The 25209-nt window shown below is 43.2% G+C and overlaps 2 protein-coding genes across 2 annotated transcripts; both read left to right on the top strand.

Moving 5' to 3' along the window:
* The first annotated feature begins 660 nt into the window (after positions 1–660).
* On the top strand, positions 661–18229 carry LOC117463582 (zinc finger protein 135-like). Its single transcript, XM_034105900.1, has 4 exons — positions 661–859; positions 2767–3002; positions 15813–16534; positions 16972–18229. Exons 2-4 carry the CDS (start codon positions 2774–2776, stop codon positions 17254–17256), a joined length of 1236 nt encoding a protein of 411 aa, XP_033961791.1. The 5' UTR covers positions 661–859; positions 2767–2773; the 3' UTR covers positions 17257–18229.
* A 422-nt stretch (positions 18230–18651) lies between these two features.
* On the top strand, positions 18652–25094 carry fga (fibrinogen alpha chain). The gene is made up of 8 exons (XM_034105887.1): positions 18652–18762; positions 18975–19079; positions 19382–19565; positions 19659–19804; positions 20402–20500; positions 21450–21605; positions 22256–22838; positions 23658–25094. The coding sequence occupies exons 1-8, from the start codon at positions 18715–18717 to the stop codon at positions 24338–24340; spliced, it is 2004 nt and encodes a 667-aa protein (XP_033961778.1). The 5' UTR covers positions 18652–18714; the 3' UTR covers positions 24341–25094.
* The last annotated feature ends 115 nt before the right edge of the window (positions 25095–25209 follow it).

Below are 25209 nucleotides of genomic sequence, written 5' to 3'. Positions count from 1 at the left end.
TCAAATGATTAGAAACAAGTCCAAATAATAATATTAAAACATTAAGTATGCAAATATGACAACATAAATGTCTCTTGAGTGTGAAATAATTAATATTTAACCATGAATATAGACTGTATGGAACAGACACGTTGTGTGTGTGAAGGCTCTAAATGTAATTCTTGCACATTTACAAATAAAAACATTTCTCAAAACCTCTCTCTGTTTTTTTTACTCTTTAACTTGTGTCTTGTGAATCCAGAGTTTATTTTTCAAGTGATTTAAATCTATTTATTTAAATCAAACTCACAGTAAATGATAATATGGCTCCATCTAGTGACACAAGGAGGAGTTAAAGTTAAAATCCACTTTCCATGCTTTTTTAATATACTTGTCTTCACAGTATACCCACAACTAATGGGGTTTTTAATCAAATATCCTGCCTTTAATTTGTCTGTGAGCGTAATTTAAAGGCAATCAGTGAAAAGTATTTCAGGTCAAAAAGCGTTATGTCTTATTTCTGTCCTAAGCGAGGACCCGTCTCCTTGTAAAAAAGAGAGACAGCGATTGGCGCTAAATGTATTAAAGATCCCGCCCATTTGTAGGTTTCTCGAAGCCCATTGGTTGACCAACTCGTTTAACCCGGAAGTAAATGCCAAGCAGCATTTGTTTGACCATTCCTCCACGGCTTCTTGTTCGGATCAGCGCTGGTTCGGATGTTTTCTCCTGTTTTTAATCCTGTTTTCTGGGGTTTGTCACCGTAAGAACACGGCGGGAAACCAGTTACACAAACAGAGAGCACGACAACACCAGTTTACTGTTATTTACGATCGGATATCCGTGTTTAACAGCCGAAAACACTGGACTCTATCTCCATTTGGTACGTTTTTACGGTGTTTTCAACATGTTTTATAATGTTTAGAGACAGTTTAAATTCACTAAAAAACATTTAAACAACTCGTACTAGAAGGTAATGTGTGGATTACATGTGGACAGAAGCTGTAAAGAGCTAACGTTAGCATCGGGTTGAGCCTCCAATGTAATGCTAGGTTAGCTGAAGTAAATGCTAACAATGGAAATGCAGCATAATGTTCCTCAGGTATATTTATATGATTTAAAAACGTCTGTAGCGGTCGATACTATGTTTATATTTATTCTGTATTGTGTCTGTATGATACTGTCTTATTTATACCTGATATATAGTGTATTATTTGTTTATACTTCTGTTTATATTGCCTTATACCAGTGGTTTTCTGTGGGTGCGCCCTGGTGGTTCGCGGAGGTACTGCAGGGGGGGCGCGCGGGATGAAATTGTAAATAAACACTGCTCGAAAATGTGTCATTGGCCAGAGAGCTGTGGGCATACTGCTGCCTTTTGCAACATCCTACTTGTGTGAAAAGGCTTTTCTGCTGTTGCTGCCATCAAAACGAAATACAGATCAAAGCTGAACATTGAGAATGAACTGAGTGGCAGTCTCAAAACAACAGCCCCGCTTTGAGAAGATCTGCAAGGGAAAGCAAGCACACAAGTCACTGATAGGCTATGTGTGGAATAGGAATGGTATAGTGATGTGGTCGTTTGCAACCTGCAGTAGAAATAGTCGTTAAGTGTTCATTAATATATTTTCCTTAAAGAAATTCGAATTTAAAAATCTACCACTCGGGGAGGAAGGCCTACTAGTTTTAATTATGCCATATTAATTCACAGTATCCATTACAAGCACTTTTGTTCATGTGTAATCCATAATATAAAATTATAGTTGGAACTTTGTATCTTCTTTATTATTAGCAGAGAAAATGTAATGTTTTTACAACAATATACAATTCATCCTACCAATATAGATGGGAACTGGGTTGGGGGGGGGCCGGAAATATTTCCAATTACCCAATGGGGGCCCGACTGAAAAAGTTTGGGAACCACTGCCTTATACCGTTCATAGTGTTAATACTTGAGTGTATATTCGTCACATGTATATTTATATTACAATATGAATAACTGCATTATTGCTTGATTTGCATTTGATGCTAACTGCATGTCATTTTCTTAATACTGGTAGAATCTTGTTACCTTCAGATGTCTGATGGAGATATTGACTGCTTTATTTTATTTGTGAAATATATTTGCAATATAAAATAAATTACTATGATAGTAACGTTTCGGAAAAAAAGTTAAATTATGAGAAGAAAAAAAAGAATCTGAGAAAAAACAGGCACCCGCTTGTTTAATTATTTTGCGGTCTACATTTCTTTAATTTTTTTCTTTTTTGCGTGTGTGTATAAATTACCTCGAGGGCCGTACCAAATGGTCTCGCGGTCCGTATACGACCCGGAGGTTTACCCTGGTTTAGATGCTAAGAGCATTTCGTTGTCTTATTACTGGTTTTCTTTTACATTTGAATCTTGTTTCCTTTCAGAAAAAATCTATGAACTCTGACATTAAAACCCTATTGAAGGGCTTTAGACACAATATAAAGCAGGATTTTATTTACATTAAGTGTGTGGGGAATGGAATATTAAATTAAATGTATATAAATTGTGCCTAAAAGTAGAAAAAGCAATAATGATGAGAGAACTTGAAAGCACATCTTTAAAAAAAGTCACAAAGTGCTTCCCACCACAGAAAACATAAAATGAGGCACAGCAAATGCTGGTAAATCTAGCTAAAAAAAGATCCGATATTTTATGAAAATAATATAAATGCAACAAAAGTATCACAGCAGTGAAACCTTTTTAAAGATGCATTATGTGGCCCGGTTTTCTTTTACATTTGAATCTTGTTTCTTTCAGTCTGCAGATGGAGATCATGTCTCCGCTCGGCTTCAAACGGCTGTCGGTCTGTTTGGTGGACTGCCTAAAAACTCCGGGAATAAACGGGAATGCCGACAAAATATCCGTGGGGTCCCTGAAGGAAACAGAGGAAAGTAAACAGGAAGCAGGAAAACCAAACATCGCTCCAGATATCGTCTCCGCTCCGGAGCAACGGGAAGATGAAGAACTAGAAACTCCTGAGGTGGAATATGGAGGTAAAGCGTCTCTTTAAAGCAGGGGTCAGCAACCTTTGGATATGAAGTGCCATTTGGATATGAAGTGCCATGTGTATGTATGTTAGTGCATGTCCTAACATACACTGCTCAGTATGAATGGGTGAACGACATGTAGTATGTAAAGCGCTTTGAGGGGTCTTAAAGACTGGATAAAGCGCTATATAAGTACAGTCCATTTACCATTTACCATTTAAAAAGAAATTTGATCAGTGTGCCAAATCCACATTAGGATCACTATGACTTGAGCATGCACGTGCACGGTTGTGGCATGACCACCCAAACAGAAAGATATGGACACAAGATGTGTGCAAATGTATTTAGTAACCTATCCATGTAAACATGATTTAAGTGGGGGGTGGACCTATCCTCCTCTAGGGGGGTCCGGGGGAATGCTCCACAGGGAAGAATGTTTTTTAAATGTTGAAGTTAAAGGTCTCATGTCATGCTTTTCTGGATATTACCATCCCCTTGTGTGTTCTATTTCATCCCTACTGACCGCCAGAGGCGGTGCTTTAAGCACTGGATATGTCCATCGCGCGCATGCGCAGATGGAGTACCAATAACAACAAAGTCACCTGTGACCCACGTGACACCGGCTTTATCAGCCGGTGTCGTCAGAGGATCTGTTCCTTTCATCTTCTCACTGCGCGAGGGTGCCGTGGCTACATTTTTGTAGCCTACAGCGTTCAGGTTTCAACGTTTGATCTTCGAGCTACGGGTCGTTAACGCGTCCTCCAGGAGCTGTGGCCGGCTGTGCAGAGCCTCCACAGACAGGTTTGTGTCAGCGTGTTGCTGGTGATGGCTGTGTCCCCGCACCCTCTCCCAGCCAAGTTGTCCTGATTGCCGTCTTATTTTTTGTTTGGCTTAGACTTTCTGGTGACGACAGTGTTCCCGCTTCCTCTCCCATAAAGTTTCCCTTATGCTCTTTTGAAAGTTCTGCTTGTGGCGTTGTGCCCGAGCTATCATTAGCATTTGAGTCCCAGCTTTGGCTGCGTCCCTCATTCAATTTAGTATGGAAGCCCAGAGGGTCATATTTTAAACCCGTTTTTAATTTAGATGCAGAGAGTAAGGTAAGTACTTTCTATTTCATAGAAGCTAATTATCTGGTCTTAACATTGTGTTCTGACTTGGTCGCTTGATTGTTAGCAGCAGCCGCTTGGCTAACACCTTGCTGTTAAGCTTAATTATTTAACTCAGCCGGTGAGGGCAGTGCTCTCGCTCCCGCTCCCGGTAAACGCATGGTATGGTTGCAGTAGCGCTATATCGTTGTATTTACTGCTCCTAGTAGGCCTACTAGACTCCTAGCACTAGGACGATATGCAGAGAACAATCTTCACTGTGTGTGCTGTGTGCTCTGCATGTATGGCCATTAAAGAGGATTTCATCTTCCCAATATTATATTATCTAGTGGGCAGCCGTTGGCTGACACTTTTAGGCACCGGCCACAGTTACTACCGTAGCTACGGTTCCAAGCCGCGTAAGTACTGGCCATAGTCAATATCGCAACTACGGCTCTAGGCGGTGTAAGTACTGGCCATAGTTACTACAGGGTGTCCGCGGGGTCTTAAAAAGTATTAAAAGTTGATAAATCAATTTAGCGAAAATTAAGGCTATTAAAAAGTATTAAACGGCATTTTCCAAGGTAGTAAGAAGGTCCACAGCAACGACAACATGAAACACCCTTTAATTTACTGACACAACATGTCGGGAAACCCCCTCAATGCGGCCCCATGCATAGCGTGCCATAAAATGCTGCTTCTTATTTTAAGTTTCGTTGCCTTGCTCCGCTGTGTGTGTGGGGGGGGGGGGGGGGGGGTGTGTTTATCTGCTGGTGGACTACCTGAGAGATATACAGCAGGAGAACACGCCGTCCTCCGCGGAGAATAAACAGAAGGGCAACCATGCTCCGGGGTCTTCTTCGCTGCTTTTGGTGTATTTTGTGGCGGCAGCAGCGCCACTTACAGGCCTGGCATATGTACTACAGCGTTTCCAGCATTTCCAGCGGTCTAGTGTGAACGGACACGTTAATGAATCGAATGCGTGTGAACGGAAGACTTTTTTGCGTTTGCGTTTTCCTGTATGCGTCATCGTGGGGCCGGGGTCTAAGCCAAACTATATCCGGTCACAGAGATCTGCTATTTTAAAGTAAGGTCAACACATATCGACCCTAAATATAGACTATATTAAGAACGAGAAAAGTCTTCAACATATATATTGTTTTTTGTAAACATATGACAAATGTGTGAGGGTGATGACGTCAGAGCATCGTCCTCTGTGCCGGGCTTAGCCCCGGGCAGCCCCAGCCCAATTGAACCCCTGGGTGTTTGTGAGGGAGCTCCTATATGGCATTACCCCGCTGAAGCTCACCAAAGTTTAATATATTTCAGAGTTCAAAGTTTTGTCAATTGTTTTGTTTATTGGTCAAATACTGGTTTCTACTGGTTTCTGAGGAGTTTCACCGGAATGAAAGAGCAGCAAAGCAGCATGCTGCATTAACCCTGACCTTCACAGAGAGGTTGAAGGTCATGTGGAGAGGAGGCTTCAGTAGTCTGTCTGCACTCTGTTTAGTTGAGCTATCTTACAATCAATATAGTAAATGTGAGGTAAATTGTGTCACCAATGTAACCGGTTAGAACTCGAAGTTGCGATGAGGTCTTAAAATGTATGGAAAGGGTCTTTAAAAAAGGTCTTAAAAGGTATTACATTTGACTTCAGGATTCCTGCATATACCCTGTACTACTGTAACTACGGTTCCAAGCCATGTAAGTACTGGCCATAGTCAATACCGTAACTACGGCTCTATGCTGTGTAAGTACTGGCCATAGTTACTACTGTAACTACGGTTCCAATCCGTGCAAGTACTGGCCATAGTCAATACTGTAACTACGGCTCTATGCTGTGTAAGTACTGGCCATAGTTACTACTGTAACTACGGCTCTATGCTGTGTAAGTACTGGCCATAGTTACTACTGTAACTATGGTTCTAAGCCATGTAAGGACTGGTCATAGTTACTACTGTAACTACGGTTCCAAGCCATGTAAGTACTGGCCATAGTTACTACTGTAACTACGGTTCCAAGCCGTGTAAGTACTGGCCATAGTTACTACTGTAACTACGGTTCCAAGCCGTGTAAGTACTGGCCATAGTCAATACCGTAACTACGGCTCTATGCTGTGTAAGTTCTGGCCATAGTTACGACTGTAACTATGGTTCCAAGCCGTGTAAGTTCTGGCCAGAGCTACTACTGTAACTACGGTTATGCCGTGTGAGCCCTGGCCATGGTTACTGCTGTAACTACGGCTCTGTGCTGTTCTCTTCTTTAGAAGCTAGTTATCTGGTCTTAAACATGTGTGTTATTTGACTTGATCTCGCTTGATCGTTAGCAGCAGCCGCTCAGCTAACGTCTTGCGTGTACTGTTAAGCTTCTTTATTTTACCCAGCTAGGTGAAGGCAGTGCTCTCGCTCCCGCTCCCTCTGCCGGTAATGCGGATGTAGCTACATCCCTTTTTCTGTTCGGCGAGTAGTAGCACCGCTCTACTCTTCCCGTTCAGCAGGTAGCCGGTGAAGGCTGTGTTCCCGCTCCCGGTTACACTGCATCTGGCATTCGTCTCTAACTCAACCAGTGAAGGCAGTGTTCTCGCCCCCGCTCCTGGTAGACGCCAAACGGCCTCGTTTTTCCGTTAAGCAGGTAGCTGGTGAAGGCTGTGTTCCCGCACCCGCTCCCGGTTACGCTGCATCTGGCATTCGTCTCTAACTCAACCAGTGAAGGCAGTGTTCTCGCCCCCGCTCCTGGTAGACGCGGAACTGCCCTGTTTTTCCGTTAAGCAGGTAGCTGGTGAAGGCTGTGTTCCCGCACCCGCTCCCAGTTACGCTGCATCTGGCATTCGTCTCTAACTCAACCAGTGAAGGCAGTGTTCTCGCCCCCGCTCCTGGTAGACGCGGAACTGCCCTGTTTTTCCGTTAAGCAGGTAGCTGGTGAAGGCTGTGTTCCCGCACCCGCTCCCGTCTACGCTGCATCTGGCTACCTACAGAATGGCTCATTCATGTAGCGCCTGTATGGCTTCTCTTGAGCCCGAGGACGGCCATGACCGCTGCCCCTCCTGCCTCGGCCGCCTCTGGCGGTCAGTGGGGACGAAATTCGAGCATCCGAGGGAGGTTCTCACGGTAAACGCCTGCATGAGCAGTAGCTGCATGCCTCTGGCGCTCAGAGTGGCTAGAATCACTGAGGTGGAACGTCTGGCAGTATCCAACAGACACCTCTCCTTGTCACGTCCTCCTCTAGATCAATTCGGCCGTTCCCGGCGACTTGAGGGAGCGTTGGCAATGGGTGCTCCCCCAAATAGGACTAGAAACAGGCTGTCCTCTAAAGTGGATCTAACTCTTAGCCCTTCAGTCTGGGCCCGGTGTAGGGCCTGCTAGCGGCCTGTCTGCCCCCCCCCCCCCCCCCCCCCCCTTCGGTTGACGCCCCTCCTTCGGTTGGCGCACCTCCTTCGGTTGACGCACCTCTGTATGAGGACGCCTTGCCGCTGGTACAGACTCGTCGCCAGGTTTGGCTGGCCCAGTCACCACTAACGGAGGGATGTAGGAGAGTCCTCCATAGTGTACCAGTCGAGCCAGGGGAGCTGTTTAGGTCAGCTGCACTGGAGCGTGCTGCCCAAGCTAGGCAGACCAGGCAGAAGCTCTCGGGTCTTTGCAGACCTGTGCCCACTCCCAGCAGGCCATGGGGCCGCTCTAGCAGCCGCACTCAGCCGCCGGATTACAGGGGTGGTCTGCAGAGGTCTTAGCGGCCCACTCAACCGCCTCCCAATGACTTTCGTGCCCCAGGCCGCCCGCCTTCCATGACTTAGACTTGAGGGATGCCTACTTCCACGTGGGCCGGGCAAGATGGTGCCTTATATTCAGTTCCTCCGGCCCTTGGGCAGACTGGCGGCTGCCTCGGCCGCTGGGCCCTTAGGCCCGCTGTCGTTGCGCCCCATGCAGATGTGGCTGAACAGCCTTCACTTGGACGCAAAGTGGCACAGGCACAGGGAAGTCAGGGTGTCGCAGCATTGCCTCCACTCTCTGTCACGCTGGAGGGGCAGGGCCTATCTCCTGATGGGCGTGCCCGTGGGCGCCATCCCATCCCGCCAGGAGACCGTCACCATAGTTGCATGTCTCTCAGGGTGGGGTGCAGTGCGGCAGGGCAGGACCGTTCAGGGTCAGTGGTCTGCCCAGCAGAGTGCGCGCCGGGTCAACGTGCTAGAGCTTCGGGCTGTGCAGCTTGCACTCACGCACTTTCTACCCCAACTGGGGGGCAAGCATGTGTGTGTTCCTTGGGGACAGCATGTACGTTGTTGCTTAGACAACAGTCCCTTCTAGATAGTGGACGTTCTCACTCCACTCTGAATTTATGTGGCTGCTATTTCTGCCCGACATGTTCGGGTCGACAGCGCCACGGCATGGTGCCACAGGTCGGTGTCCCTCTTTATGAGAGGGGCTTTACGGCAGCGTCCCCCTAGCACCCCGAGGGCTCCGGCTTGGGACCTGCCCCTGCTGCCGGATGCCCTATCATCTCCTCCCTTCGAGCCCCTGGCCTAGGTGGGGCCTAGGTGGCTGCCCACGAAGGCAGCATTTCTGCTGCGAGTCGGGGAGTTGCATGTCCTTTCCATAAACGATACATGCCCGAGGGGGGACTCTCAGGCGTTGCCCTTTGGGGGAATGTGGCATTCCTGCCCGGGGTCCTTCCACAAACCCACTTCAATCAGCCTGCCCAGCTGGCACGCTTTGACATTCAGGAGTACGGCACGTCGAAGTTGCTGTGCCCTGGGGGTGCCCAAAGGGCGTATATCAAGGCTACTGCCTGTATACGGCAGTAGGAGCAACTCTTGATTTTGCCCTGGCGGCACTAAAGGAGGTTAGGCCCTCTAACCAGTGGCTTCCCCACTGGGTTGTCGATACCATCTCACAGGCTTACAGGGCCAGTGGCCGCCCCCTGCCACCAGGCTGAGATGCCACTCTACAAGGAGCATCTCAACATTCTGGGCTGCCCTTAGGGTGGTGCCCTTGGAGACCATCTGCGCCGCGGCGTCTTCTGGCACATTCTCCAGTTGTCATCAGGTCAATGTCGCCACTCCCTATTCTTTGGGCGTGGCCCTTTTGCCGAGCTCCGCTGCTTCCAGTGGTGAGCAAGGGCTTGGGTTCTTCATGACATTGTTGGTATAAGTCATCCAGTGCTTAAAGCACCGCCTCTGGTGGTCAGTAGGGAAGAAATAGAACGATAGTTACGGCTGTAACTACGGTTCTGAGTTCCGGATGACATCCAGAGTTTCTTGTCACTCAGAATTATTGTGTGCTCGCGAGAAGATTCTGGGAACAGATCCTCTGACGACACCGGCTGATATAGCCGGTGTCACGTGGGTCACAGGTGACTTTGTTGTTATTGGTACTCGAGCTGAGCATGCACGCGATGGACATATCAGTGCTTAAAGCGCCGCCAGAGGGTCATCCGGGACTCATAGAACCGTAGTTACAGCCGTAACTATCGTTATGTAGCTTTTTCTTCATGTAAACGGTCTGCAGAGTCACAAACCCTCAAAGTACACCCTGTAGCGAGTACAACTCTAACACAGAAAAGACCTGTCTCTGTTGACAGAACGCCTCGTTGGAGATTTCTCTTTTTCCATTGTTTTCTTCTTGGGTATAGTGACGTATTTGGGTATAGTAACGTAACGTTACGTCCGTGGAGCCGTTACGTCCGTGGAGCCGTTACGTTTGGACCAATCCGCGGACTTCCTCACACACGGCGGGACTTTATGAGGCTCGCGGGACACTTTGAGCTGGCTCACTGGTGTGGGTTCAGCGAGACACCGCGGAACTCAGCCTGAGCACTAGTGCTGGAGCGACGCGTCGACTTCAAAATATCGTCGACGATATATTTCCGCGTCGACGCGTCGCTACACACACGTGGGTGTGTAAACAAAGCAACAAGCAGTTCGCAATCGCACTTCAAACACAATGGAGACTGAAACGGCTACCATCTCCTCACAGGATTGCGCACGAAGCCCTCAAACGAAAACATCTCGCCCTAGGTCTTCAAAAGCATGGGAATATTTTAAAGTTAGTCCAAAACGCAAAGATATTGTCATTTGCAGTCTTTGCCAAATGGAGTTGGCATATCACACAAGCACAACGGCTATGTTGGAACATTTAAAGCGGCAGCTAGCTGTGGTGGCTACCATTAGCAGCTAGCATTTGCTCTCCGATTTTTACATAAAAATGGAATTATGGATTATAAATTCAATCATTTTTTTATACATAGACGTTAAAAACCTATGGATTAACCGATTCAGCCGCGTTTTTTCTCATTTTAATGCCATTGAACACGTCTTTTGATCAGATTGACAGCTACGGTGGTGAGACGATCTCCCTAGAAGCTCTGTAAAGGTACGTGTTGTGATGACTGTATTTGCTTCCCCTGTCGCGAGTCCGGATCACTCAGTGATGATACTATATACCTACATAATCTGTGGAGTCTCAGCTTTAATCGGATATCTTGTCTGTGCAGCTACGATGAGTAATAAGGGTACTTTTATCTTGAGTTCTGTGCCAATGTCCGTTAGCATTTTTCGCTCATGGGTCATTTAGATGCTTCTTATGAGACTTGTGTTTTTGTTTTGGTAAACATGGTTTGTATCGGCAGTTAGCTGAGATTATTACCGTTAATCTGGTATAACACATTAATAGTTTGTTAAATATTAAGATCCCCTGAGACACAGTATTGTGAAATTTTTTTTTTTTACATTACGTTTTTTTTACATTACGTTTTTTATGAATTGAACAACAGACAAACAATCGTTAGATTAGTCGACTAATCGATCAAATAATCGCCCCATTAATTGTTTTCGAAATAATCGTTTCCCCCCAGCACTACTGAGCACAAACTCCCAGCCAGGCTGCGGAATGCAGATGTGTGTGTGTTTCGGGCTGGGTTTCGATGTGTCTCGCTGTCACACTGGGCTCAAATGGAGGGGGGGGTCAGGAGCTCCAACAAGCCGTTTAGGACTGAGTGAATACACATACTATACAGAGATGCGGTATGAGAAACCAATGTGATTTTGGAAAATTGAACAATGTACATATATTCTAGTAGACCTCAACAATGACATTATGATCATTAGAAATGGCCATGGCATGGGACCTTTTTTAAAAGCATCAATCTGGTGCACTTTGAGAGATCTATGGAAACATCTCTCAACACCCAGATGAAGATGAAGCAGATTTATTTTTCTTTATGGATATTTTACAAATCACTCCCCTTTCAAACTGTATGCTTGTTTATTATTAATAACAACTTTTTTTTTACTGTCATATAGTATTTTATACCCGTTTACTTTATTCTCTTATTTATAACTATTATGATCGTGGTGTGTCTTTATCTCACTGAGCTGAGGTTATCAGAGTCTGTCAGGAGAGAGCTCTCTTCCACCTGGTTGTCGAAAGAGCTCCTTATATTCGTTAGCATAGCTAGCTAACCAGATGCTAATAATCCCTAGTACCACTGTCTCTCTCGCTCACACACAATGCGCTCGTGCCACACACACACACACACACACACACACACACACACACACACACACACACACACACACACACACACACACACACACACACACACACACACACACACACACACACACACAGAGAGAGAGACAAGCTTGAATGACACACAAAGACCCAGGAATAGTTGTAATGTACTGTAGCATATTATTTTCGATGGCGTTATTGTATGTCAGATGAACAGATCGCCACTGGGCTTAGAACTAAAGACACAGACACGCACAAACTGCGGCATTTTTTGAAGTGCTGGAGCGGCGTTCCGGTGCTCTCCGGCAGCACTACACCACATGATGACACGTGTTACGTCCCCACTAAGGTCTAGGGGACCTGGAGACAATAACGTACAACCAATAAGTATGAGAGAGTCAGAGTAAAGGTTGACAAAAGGTTTATTCCTTGTAACCTATCAGATAATACAATTAAACAGAAACTCTGTTTGTGAGGAGGAGGAGGAGTCAAAGGATTGTGCCAAACAAAAGAAACAAGCATAACAAAACCAGGCCTACCTCTACAACTATCCTTTGAAACCAAACTCAAACAAAAACCCTCACTAACTAACTACAAAGAATTTGACAAAACAATATACAGGGGTGGCAACAATCCGCTTACCTAGTGTGTCTAAACAATAGTTAGCTCGGTGGTGAGAAATGTACAGGGTACCCCAGACTTACCTAACTCCTCCACCTCTCAACACACACACATTAACAAAGTTCAGATTTATCCAAAGAGCTTTAGTTGCTAAGCACAGCCGTGTTCCTTCCTCAGCAACAGGCCCAGAGTGAGAGAGAAGACTTCCTGGGTGCCTCCTTTATGGTCGGCCCTGGTTGCTGATAGGCCAGCTGAGGGTGAGAGGATCCAATCAGCCATCAGACTCAGGTGCACAGGCAGATACCGATCAGCTGCTGATTAGCTGTGCAGACGACAGGGAGAAGAGAGAAACACAGGAGGGAAGGAAAACCACACATGTACAGCCTGCCTGGCACGTAACACCCCCACACATATAAATCCAAACAGTATGTTTGGCCCTTACAATGAACCTTCCATTTACATAGCACGAGATAGTGCATCGGCAAGAACATTATCGGACCCCTTTTTATGGCTTATGTCAAGGTTGTAGTTCTGGACAATCAACGACCAACGCATAAGGCGTTGATTGTGGTTGTACATCCTTGAAAGAAAAACCAGCGGATTGTGATCAGTGTATACCTTAATAGGTTTTACACTGGAGCCAAGATACACCTCAAAGTGCTGCAAGGCAAACAATAGAGCTAAAGCTTCTTTCTCAATAGTAGAGTACTTCAACTGATGTTTGTTGAACTTTCGGGAGAAGTAGCTCACGGGGTGATCGATAGCCTGTGCATCTTCTTGTAGAAGAACAGCCCCTGTCCCAACTCCACTGGCATCGACCTCGAGCTTGAATGGCTTCGAAAAGTCTGGTGCAGAAAGAACAGGAGTACAACACAGAATACCTTTTAGGCTCTCAAATGACTGCTGACACTCACCGGACCAAACGAAAGACTTTGAGGGACTGGTCAACGTAGTGAGTGGGGCCGCCACCGATGAGAAGTTTCTGCAGAAACGGCGATAGTACCCTGCCATTCCTAGGAAGCGGCGAAGTGCCCTCCTGGTGGATGGCACTGGGAGGGAGGCAATTGCCCTGATCTTTGCATCAGCAGGGCACACCTTCCCCCGACCAACCTGCTGACCAAGGTAGAGAACGGTACCTTTTCCAAACTCACATTTTGGCAAGGTTAAGCGTTAGGGATGCGGCCGACAAGCACTTAAAAACTTCTCTTAAGGTAGACATGTGGCTAGACCAGTCCTTAGAATAGACAACAATGTCGTCCAGATATGCCTTACAGTCTGGAACATGTCCTAATACAAGATTTACAAGCCTCTGAAAGGTGGCAGGTGCGTTACACATACCGAAAGGCATCACAGTATACTGAAGGAAACTGTCAGGTGTCACAAAGGCCGAGATGTCAGAAGCACGCTGTGTTAAAGGAACTTGCCAGTATCCCTTTAACACAGCGTGCTTACCTTACGCTCGAGTTGTGTTCAAGGAACTTGTCCTTGGCCAATTCTGTTGCGGTCTAGATTTCTGCGTTGCGTGCATGGCTTCCTTTTGCAGGTGACGGTGAGACGCGCGCTGGCGGCGGTCTCATTCAGAATCCGAAAATACAATTTAAATATTTTGCACACTTATTGCGTGTGCCACTGGTTACGGTGCCGCGTGCCAATGGTGGCACGTGCGCCTAGGGTTGCCGGCCCCTGCTCTAAAGTGCCCCTTTTCGTGTAGAGAATAAACCTGACTCTGATAAAAACAACACATTGTATATTTATGAAGAAAATGCTGATTAAATATTAATATTAATATTAATTTACGTTTAATCTCTAATGCAATGCAAATAAAATATGTGATAAAAAGTCTAATTCTGGGGAAAAGTCAGAATCATAGGGAAAAAAAGGAAATTCCTAACCGAAATTGGAGAGAAAACATTAAGTTCTGCGAAAAAGTCAAATTCTGTAAAACATTTTTTTTTTTTGTCGGACATTTTAACAAGTCTAATTCTGGGAGACAAAAATCCAGAATTTGAGAAAGTGTCCTTTTTCCGTAGAGAGAACCAACCTGACTACACATCGTATATATTTATAAAGAAATGCTGATAAAATGTCTCTAAATTAATTGTTTAATCTCTATTTCAAATGTATATATAAAAAAAAGTCAAATTCGGTGAAAATAGACATTTGAAAAAGTGAAATTCTTTAAAAAAAATAAAAGTCAGACATTTTTAAAAGTATAATTCTGGGGATTTTTTTTTACTATTTTTAAAGATATGTGTTTAGCTTTATAGCATGGATAAAAGTGCTTATATATATATTTGTAATGGCAATGTCCTTTCCTATGCCCTATATATTTTTGCCATTACTTTCACAGAAGGGCTGAAGAGTGATCCAGACGCAGACACAAACAGATGAGTTTCTGGTCCTTTGTTGAAGTTTATAATGAGGTTTTATTCAGCTTTACATACCAGGGTTAATTGTACAGTTCTAGTTGTTGTGATGAGCATCTGCCGGGCTGGTGGAATCGGTATGCTCTCTTCCTTCTGTGTCCCTCCCTCTCCTGTCACCTATGACCTCTTTATATACACCCGGTGCAGCTAAACCCCGCCACCCAGTGTTCATAACTAATATTGCACTATACATATAACTTAAATAAACTGACACACCAACAACACCCATAAAATGGCTCCTACAATATTATTAATATTTGAACTGCTTTTTCTTCCGGGAAAAGATTGTCCCACTCTTGACCTAACAATCAACATCGGCCCCTCTATTGTTTCCCCGACTCAGACTGCAAGGACTCTGGGTGTGACCCTAGATAACAAACTGTCCTTCACTGCAAACATCGCTGCTACAACCCGCTGCTGCAGATACACGCTTGACAACATCAGGAGGATACGTCCCCAGCTGACCCAGAAAGTGACGCAACTTCTGATCCAGGCTCTCGTCATCTCACGCCTAGACTACTGCAACTCCCTCCTGGCTGGTCTCCCTGCATGTGCCATCCGACCTCTGCAGCTCATCCAGAATGCAGCGGCTCGTCTGGTCTTCAACCTTCCTAAATGTTCCCACACCCCTCCGCTCCCTTCACTGGCTTCCGGTAACTGCTAGAATCCACTTCAAGACAATGGTACTTGTGTACCATGCTGCGAATGGATCTGGCCCTTCCTACATCCAGGACATGGTTAAACTGTACACCCCAGCACGTGCACTCCGCTCTGCATCAGCCAAACGGCTCGCTGCATCCTCACTGCGAGGGGGACCCAAGTTCCCATCAGCAAAAACACGTGGGTTTGCTATCCTGGCTCCAAAATGGTGGAATGAGCTCCCATTGACATCAAGACAGCAGAAAGCCTGCTCATCTTCCTCAAAAAAAGCACTTGTATACTAACAAAACACTTATATACTAACAAAAAACTGGCTTATCTAAAGCTAGTTGAGTAGCACTGAAAATGTTTTGGCTCTATGAAACCTGATGTACTTATTTGACTGTTTTTCAAGTTTGTATCTTCTTGGTCGAATGTACTTATTGTAAGTCGCTTCGGATAAAAATTTGCTTTTTTTGCAACTATTTTTCTAGCCAAAATCTGTGAATATTGACTGCAGTTCTTCCCTTCTCTCTCTAGACTTGACAACTGAAAACATGTCAGATAAGGACGAGCAAGAAGCTACATCCGAGCCTCGAAGTCACCGCTGTGAGGATTGTGGGAAATCCTTCGTACAAAAATGCAACTTAACAAGACACCGGCGACAAAACTGTATCAAAACAAGAGAAACCGCAAACAAGGTGACTTCCGAACAGGATAAATCGTTTATATGCGAGCAATGCGGAAAATCCTTCTCCAGGAAAGGATGTCTGAAATCACACATGCTGAGTCACTCAGAGGAGAGACCGTACGGATGCAGCAAATGCGACAAAAGCTTCAAGCAGCTGACGAGACTGCAGCAACATGAGCGCATTCACACGGGAGAGAAACCGTACGAATGCTCGCTTTGTCCGAAACGATTCAGGATCCGAGAGTCGTTGGCGGCGCATAAATTAACTCATTCTGGAGAGAAACCCTACAAATGCATCATCTGTTCCAAAGCCTTTAGTGAGAGGAGTAATCTGAAGAAGCACAGCAAGATTCACACGGGGGAGAAACCGTTCTGCTGCTCTCAATGCGGGAAAAGATGCAGACACCTTCAGCATCTTGTTTCACACGTGCGAAGCCACACTGGGGAGAAACCGTACAAATGCGACAAGTGCGGGAAAAGTTACGGTCATTCGTCGGTGTTGAAGAAACACCAGATCGCTCACGAAGAGAAACAAAAACGCTGCTCCCTATTATGTGTGGATTCAACTCTGGTGAGACATTTTTTAATTATTATTAAGTAACATTAAACTGTCTTTGGCTATTTTCTGCTGTAACAATGTAAATGTCCCTTCTGTGGGACTAATAGGTGTATTCTGATTCTGGTCAGAAATATCTTCACACTTTTTACAAACTGAATGAGACAATAAAATCTGAATTATCTGGAAGTTTAGGGAACTTTATTGACAAAATAGTTGGATTTATTTTATAATCTGTTTTGTATTACGGGATCCTTTAAAAAAAAGAATTAAGGCTTTAATTCATTTAAATTATTTAATACTTCTTCATTAATTAAATAAAGGCCATATTTTGTAGCTGACACCATGAGAACAATTTGTAATAATTTAAAACAAATTTACAAATTTAATCTGTGGAAGTTATGCATTGTTTTTCTTTTAAATATTTATCCTTTTTTGTATTTCTTCACAAGTGCGGGAAGACGTCAAAGAAACCACATCGCTGCACAACGTGCGGGAAGTGCTTTTCCCAGAAGGGGGCCCTAAAGAATCACCTGTTAGTTCACGCCGGGTTGAAACCCTACGGATGTAACTGCTGCGGGAAGACATTTGCCGACAAGAGCAACCTCGCCAAACACAAACGCATTCATACCGGAGAGAAACCCTTTGAGTGCAACGTCTGTAAGAAACGTTTCAGGCTCCATCAGCACCAAACAAGCCACCAGCTGACTCACCAGAAAGAAACTCTAGATAAATAAACTATAAAACAACCTATTATTTCAGTTTTTTTAGGAATATCTCTGTTCAGGAAATAAGGTTTTATTCTAACCAGTTACTCATGAAGTGTCACCAGTGGTGGAAAGTGGATTTACTTGAGTACAATAATCAAGTATGTGAACTTTTCTTTATATTGATGCTACTTTTTTCTTATTCGCCACTCGATTTCAGAGGGAAATACTGTACATTAACTTCACTACATTCTTTTGATAACTATAGTTACTTTACATATTTAAAAACCGGAGTATAGGAATTACAATCAACTTTTATAAGACATTAAACCCCCTAAAATAGCTCTATTACAGCCAGTCAAATATTCATTTCATTTCATTTCAAACCTTTATTTAACCAGATTGGTCCCATTGAGATCATAGATCTCATAGATATTAAAGATTATTTGTTTACCATAATGCTATTGCCTTAATAATAATCTTGTATTGAATATTTTACAACTAAAGTACATTTTCCCGATTATATTAACATTTACTTTATTTCTTTTATCATGGGGTAGTACTTCTTTCCACCACTGGGTGTCACACTTGTATAAAGTCAGACTTTACTTAAACTTATGTCTAAAAAAATGTGACAGTTTTGTTGCTTTCTATTGAGAAACAATGAAATATCCAATAATGCATTGTAGTCCCATCTATATAATGTGAGTCATACATATATATTGTATTGTGGGAAATCACCACAGGAGCAATTTGGGGTGAAGTGTCAACGACATGCTGACTGCAGTGGGGTTTGAACACACACAACCCACTGCGCCACACACCTCAAATAATTCAAGTATTACGCTCAAAATGTTTTGTAGAAATTCCCTTAGTTTACATTTTTTTAAATAGCCATTAGTGAGTTTTAATAACGTGACTTTATTTTTGAAATAATGACCTTTTGCTCCAATAATTATTGAAGAAATGTGTCTCTTGTTTTTTTCTGTGCTGACGAAATAAAAGAAGCTAAAAATACAATTATATTTTGTTTGCGTTTGATGATCAAATAGTTAATTTAATGTGTTTTTATTCACTTTTTTAACACTCCAAAAAAGCCAGGAGTGAAATTTCATTTAATTATAATTTCTTTATTTTCTAGATGTATTTAAATGCAGGAACATTATATTAAATTGGGTAAAGAAACAATTAATATTATTTACAATATTCGTTGTTGTTGGTTTAAGGATGCGTCATGTTCTAATACCCATAAAATGTTGTTTATTTTGTCGATTTGTCGCTTCTTGAGTAATCATTTACGGCTTGTGATGTTCCTGTCAGTCGTTTGTCACTGCCAGTAAGTGTGTGTGTGTGTGTGTGTGTGTGTGTGTGTGTTCACGACAAACACACCCCCACGCCTGCGCCCTTTGACCCCCCGCAGAAGGGTAGAAATGTCCTGCAGCGGCTTCAGAGGAACATTCAGAAAGAAATCTGCAAAGAGACACAAAGATGAAGAACCTCGTCTTCCTCACTTTATTATGCGTGGCCTCGACTCTGGTGAGACATTTTCAAATATCTGACTGACACAAAGATATCTGATTTATCTGGACGTTTAGGGAATTTTATTTACAAATTGTTAGGATTTATTTTATAATCTGCTTTGTGTTACAGATCCTTAAAAAATTAAATTATTATAAATTATTTTACATTCCTGTCTATTTGGTTACCTGGTTTGTTAAACATGTGTTAAATATTTCGTGTGTGTGCAGGCCGAGCATCTGGACCCCCGAGGGGCTCGTCCCGTGGAGCAGGGAACTCGATCTGATAAATGTGCGACGGAGAAAGAGTGGCCGTTCTGCACCGACGAACAATGGGTACAGTTCATATATAATATATATATTTATAATTTTGGGACATTTGACTTATTATGTTTTGATATAACATAATCATTCTTTCTACTTCTAGAATACACTTTTGTGATTGGTCTATCGTCTTAGAGATGTCCCGCCCATTAGCCTATCACGTACAATGTGTTGGAGCACTAGCCAATAGAAGCTAGACCATTTACATGCACACAAACCTATTCAACTCATGATGATAGGGTCTTTGAGCATTTGGAAAAGCGCTATAAAAATCCAATATATTATTATTAATAATATTGTTATTATGATTTCAGGGCTCAAAGTGCCCGTCCGGCTGCAGGATTCAGGGTCTTCTGGATCAATACGACCACGGCACGCTGAAAAAAATCGAGAAGATCCGCAGCCTCCTGGATCAGAACCGGGCCAAACACCGATCAGCTGACCAGGTCTCCAAGCAGACCTACGACTACCTGAAGGAGAAGCTCACCCTCGAGTCAGGTCAGGAGGGTTATATATAACTTCGATATTTATTAATACTTTTATATATTAATTGAAGTCTTCTAAATAATTGTTGTAAATGATATTTCTCAGGAAACGACAACACCTACTTCGACCTGGCTCAGAGTCTCCGGACGAGGATCACGGACATGAAGATCCGGATCGACCGGCAGCTCGGGGTGCTGGCGGCGCTGAAGCAGCGCGTGAAGGACCAGGTGGACGACATGCAGCGCCTTGAGGTACTAATACACACATTCCTTGATTTAATACCTTTATAATAACTGTATTTATAGTATTTATACAGCAGATAATATTTAAAATCCCACCAGAGGTACCTGAATATATACATATATAAATACCTTCACATAATACCTTCATATAATACCTTAATTTATGGTATTTATAGTGTGGATAAGAAACACACAGCTGGAGGTATATGAAAATATATATATATATATATACCTTAATATAATACCTTAATTTATGGTATGTGTGTTGTGGAGAATATATATTATAATCCCACTGGAGGTACCGGAAATATATATATATATATACCTTCATATATGTGTTGTGGAGAATATTTATAATCCCACTGGAGGTACTGGAAATACGTTATTATAGTATTTATAAAGTTGTATCGGAGTCCTAAACCCTGACATGACTCAAAAGCTGCTTCAGTATTTATGGAAAAGTCAGATTAATGTCCGTTTTTCTTTAATTAATTCTCCACAAAAACACATCTCGGCAGCCGGGTGTGTTGTTGTGTTTACCCCAGAGTTCATGCAGACTTGGTGCTTGTAGACACTTTTATTTTAACCTCTTTTCCCCTCTGTCAGATCGACATCGACATTAAGCTGCGTTCCTGCAAAGGATCCTGCCAAACCTACGCCAAGTACGACGTGGACCAGGACAGCTTAATGACTCTGCAGAAACAGGTGAGGGCGTTAAAGACAGAAGCTTTTTAACGACATCTAAATGTGTCTTACAAAGATTACGCTAAAAGGTGCACGCAGTTAGAAGCTTCGAGGGGATACATTGTGTTATTTATACAAGATCCAACTTCTAAAAGTAGAAAAAACTCCTAGGAATATTGTTAACTGTGTGACTAGTGCTAAAACATAAGTAGAAGTGTGGGGTGTCCTCTGCCCGGCTACAGCGTGACTGCTGTGACTTTATTAATCTGTGACAGTTCTGCCTCTTCTTGAGAAAACCGTAACTAGTAACGATAAAATAATTTGGCGTGAGCATCCGAGTGCCCTTATGAACCATATGTGTGATTTTTGTGTGTTAAATGTGGCCGTGGAGGCAGTTTTCCTAAAGTGTGAAGGCCCAGTAGAACATTTAACATGGGAGTCTATGGGCGAGGCCGCTGGAGTTGTTGTCACTCAAGGGCTCTTTAGGGTTAGATTTGTCCATCCGTTTTATATGATGAAGGCATCGAGACAACGCTGACTAATTTAGCGTCTGAAGTCATTTTAAATTATGTGAAAAGAGTGAATATTCTGGGATTCAGATTTCAGGTTTAAGATCTTTTTTTCAGGAGATTTCAATGACCCTCTACACTCTGAACATTCCGCCTCATTCACACCCATTGTGACAATCTGAAACAATGCTGAAAAATTCACAACTTTCAAACTGTGACTTAGGGAAAACTGTTCCATCTATCAAAAAACGTTGTTAGTCCAACAAAGACAAGAATCTGGAGAGCTGATTGAACTTTGAATCTCCTCTCTCCGTTAAAATCCAATCTGTATGAGCTCTGTTAAAGTCGATTTCCCATTCATTCCTATGGAGAACATTTTATTTGTTTGCTACCATTCCCGATCATCTGCACGTTTTTTGTGCATGTTTGTAGCTTTTTTAAATAAAGATGTCTTCCTGCAGGTGGACCAGCTGGACTCGCAGGCGGCGCAGAACATCGAGGCGGTGGGAACGCTGTACGTGATGAAGAGTCGCCCGCTGAAGAGCATCGTCGTGGACAGCGTCTATAAATCGGGAAAGAGCGGCCAGGCTCAGCAGAATGAAGACATGTTCCCCGACGTAAGATCTTCCTTTCCTCGACTGAACGATGCACCACGTCATCTTGCACACTTTCACACCTTCCATTTTGGCATTTTGAACAAATCCCATTAAAAAAAAAAAAAAAAAAAAAAACACTGATATAAGACATTTTGTTATTTTATACGATTTATATATTTATTTATTTTTAGGATATTTCCAAACGAACTAGAATACTTTTTTATTTATTTAAAATATTTTCAGGTTTGTGTAGAGTTTTTCTCATTTATTCAGAATATTTTCTTGTATTTTACGACACTTTGTAATTCATTTTGAATATTTTCGTGCTTGTGAAGAATTTTCTTTTATTTAGGATAATTTTTTTGTTATTTTTCCTTTATTTATAAGATGTTCTAATGCTTACACAATATGTTCCTTTCATCTAGAACACTTTAATATATTTAGAAAATGTACTTTTTGTTATAGTTTCTCATTCAGAACAATAAATAATCATACGTGTATCATATATCATATTTAAAAATTCATCCAGAGAATTTTGTTATTTATTACCAATATTTTCTTATATAGCTTGGGGCATTATCACATTTATTTCAAACACTTAATGCCATAATCCGAACACATTAAACTGTATTTTCTGGAGCCAGATACTCATGCTTCCTCTCCGTTCTCAGGTGAAGACGGTGAATTTGATCCTGGAGTTGGAGGGCTCCAGTTCTTCCCCTGCCACCATCTCCAAGGCCCCAGGTACTTCCTTCCCTTCATCTTCATCCACTCCCTCCTCTTCCTCCAATCACGGAGGAAATGGGGATTTCTTGGGTGGCGGCGATGGTTTCCGACATACGAGTACGAGCCACGTCACCTGCACCAAGAGCACCCGGGTAACGGTGGTTCAAACCAAAGATGGTCCGGTGGAAAGAGTGGAGGAAGTGATGGAGGGAGGCCCCGAATGCCAATCAATGACCGACTTCTCCAAGGGAGGATCCAGCTCTTTTTCCCCCAGCCTCTCACACACTTCTTCCTCCTCTTCTTCCTCCTCTTTTTCCTCTTCGTCTAAAATTGTCCACGCCAGCGGCACCAAAGGAAGCCTTTTAGACACCAAAACTGGGTTTGACTTTGGCGCTGACTTTGGCGCTGACTTTGGCGCTGACCTCGGCGGGTTCATGACGGATCTCGCCGATGACGACAATCCCGATGTCCACGCACGCAGTGTGAAGAGCGTGCGTACGGAGCGGGAGGCCGGGTATATAGGAAAAGGTACCAAAACATCGGACGTGGAGTAAATACATAAAAAAAATCTGCGTTCAGCTAGACGTTTGCATCAGCTAGCCTTATGTACCAAAAATATGAAGTGAACACAGGAATTTTTATTGTTTAATGCTAGAGATTCAAGATGTTCTGTTTGATGTATTGTTGTGATTTTGAGGTATTTCTGGACATCAAATATGAATTAATCTGAAGAAGAATTTGCATGAGTTTGTTGGGACAAGTCATTTTGCAGTAAAAGCTGTTAGCGTTCTTTTGACTGGGGTATGTAATTGTATTGCAAATACAGGTATTAAAGTAAGCATTAGCGCCAAATTTCCCCCGACAAAACCACTCACTTAAGAATGCTGATGATCTTAATGCACATTCACGTTAGTCAAGGAGTATATTTCTGTGATTTTTAAAAAAAGTTCTGTTCAATTACACATTCATAACTGACAGTTTTAATAAAGTTATAGCAAAAAAACCTGCCTGCCTCAAAAACACATCATATAATCAATGTTGATTTGTAGATACCATTAGTTTGTCGTTTGTCATGTTGCAGTTCCAGCTACCGTTAGCACAGTAACTCAATGGTTCGTGTTAGCAGAAAGAGTGACCGTTATTCCATTAAGTACTTTTAAGCTTTCACAGACAAATACTCGTTTTAGAGGTTGCTTTTAGGGACCGAAGACGGGCAAAAAATGTGTATCAGATTGACAGAAATGGGTTGCCGTCTTGCAGGAAAGTGACCATTAACTGCAGTAAATCTAAGCTAGGCGAATCGCTCCAAGCTAACTGGCGGTCTGCGGTTTCCCCCTCTGTCCGCAGATTGTGTCGACGCCCACAGGAAGCATCTGAACGGAGAAACGAGCGGCCTTTTTACGATCAGACCTGGAGGCCAAGACTCCCCCCAGCTGGTGGAGGTTTACTGCCACCAGGAGGGGATAATGGGAGGGTGGGTGTTAGTCCAGCTGAGAGAAAACGGCGCGCTAAACTTCAACCGATCCTGGGCCGAATATCGCAACGCTTTCGGGTCCGTTGACGCGACGGGAGGCGGGGAGTTCTGGATCGGAAACCAGAACCTCCACCTGCTGACGAATCAGGGCGAGAACATGCTGAAAGTGGAGCTGGAGGATTGGGAAGGAGGCGTAGCTAACGCAGAGTTCACGATCAGAGTCGGTTCTGAAGACGAAGGGTATCCAATTCACGTTTCCGGGTACACGGGAGACGCCGGGGATTCGCTAACGATGGCGCACAACGGGATGAAGTTCAGCACCTTTGATAAAGATAACGATAAGTCAGAGGGGAGTTGCGCGGAGATGTATGGCGGAGGATGGTGGTACAACGACTGTCAGGCGGCTAACCTAAACGGGGTTTATTATAAAGGCGCGTACGAACCGGAGAAAACCGCGCCGTACGGAGTTGCTAACGGAGTTGTGTGGGAGACGTTTAAACCGACAAATTACAGTCTGAAAAAGGTTAAAATGTTCATCAGATCGGCAGCTTTTTAGACTGAGAAAAGATAAAACACAAATAATAACAGCTAACTTAAAAAAGATTGCAGTGTTCTTTGACATCAAACCCGCAAATAACGGCATAAAAACTTTTCAAATTAGATGCTGAGATCAAATACAACAACTTTCAGGCTGCTCACTTGACGAGATTTATCATATCGAGGATTGTACGACCCGTGCAGTACTTAGTTGCAAACGAAGGCGCGTGGTAAATCAATCGGTAAATTACAGCTTAAAAATTTTAATTGTAAGCAGAGAGAAAACATGGCAAAGCTTTTAAAGATATTTATCAAAAATACACATAAATCCCCTGAAAAAACGCACCATACTTTGATGCTGAAACCGGCATGTCCGTCAGATCGACGGCTATATGTTGCCAGTAAACGTCACATGTTACCTTATTAATATGCATATTTGATGTTGGAAAAAAAGCTTTGATTTCATTGCCGTATGTATTTCTGTCTGGTTGAAAGAAATCTGACGTCGAAAGGGATCTAAAAAACCTCTAAAATGCTGATCTTTTGTTTTAAACACTAAGAGCAGCCTAAAGCTTAAAGTAGGACGTGCATTTCAGACTTCAGACTGTTGATCTCTCCGTGTTTATTCTTCCTGACTGTGTACATTTCATCGACCTGTTTATCCCAGAAGAGTTTGTGGAAAATCACAGTGTTCCCAATATTTTCCCCTGTTTCTCAACTTTGTACGGAGCGATGAACTCTTGCAAATCAATAAAGATCAAATGTTCACTTCAGCTGCTGTGGTGTGTGCCGTTATTTAACACAAACTAACACAGGTTTAAATATTTTCAAACACACTAAAGATATTTAATTTATAATAAAGTAGACATTATTATTCAAAAAAATATT

This window comes from Pseudochaenichthys georgianus, chromosome 18 (genome assembly GCF_902827115.2).
Source record: "Pseudochaenichthys georgianus chromosome 18, fPseGeo1.2, whole genome shotgun sequence".
Classification (NCBI taxonomy): domain Eukaryota; kingdom Metazoa; phylum Chordata; class Actinopteri; order Perciformes; family Channichthyidae; genus Pseudochaenichthys; species Pseudochaenichthys georgianus.
The sequence above is the reverse complement of the archived record's forward strand: the minus strand, read 5'-3'. Positions and strand labels throughout refer to the sequence as shown.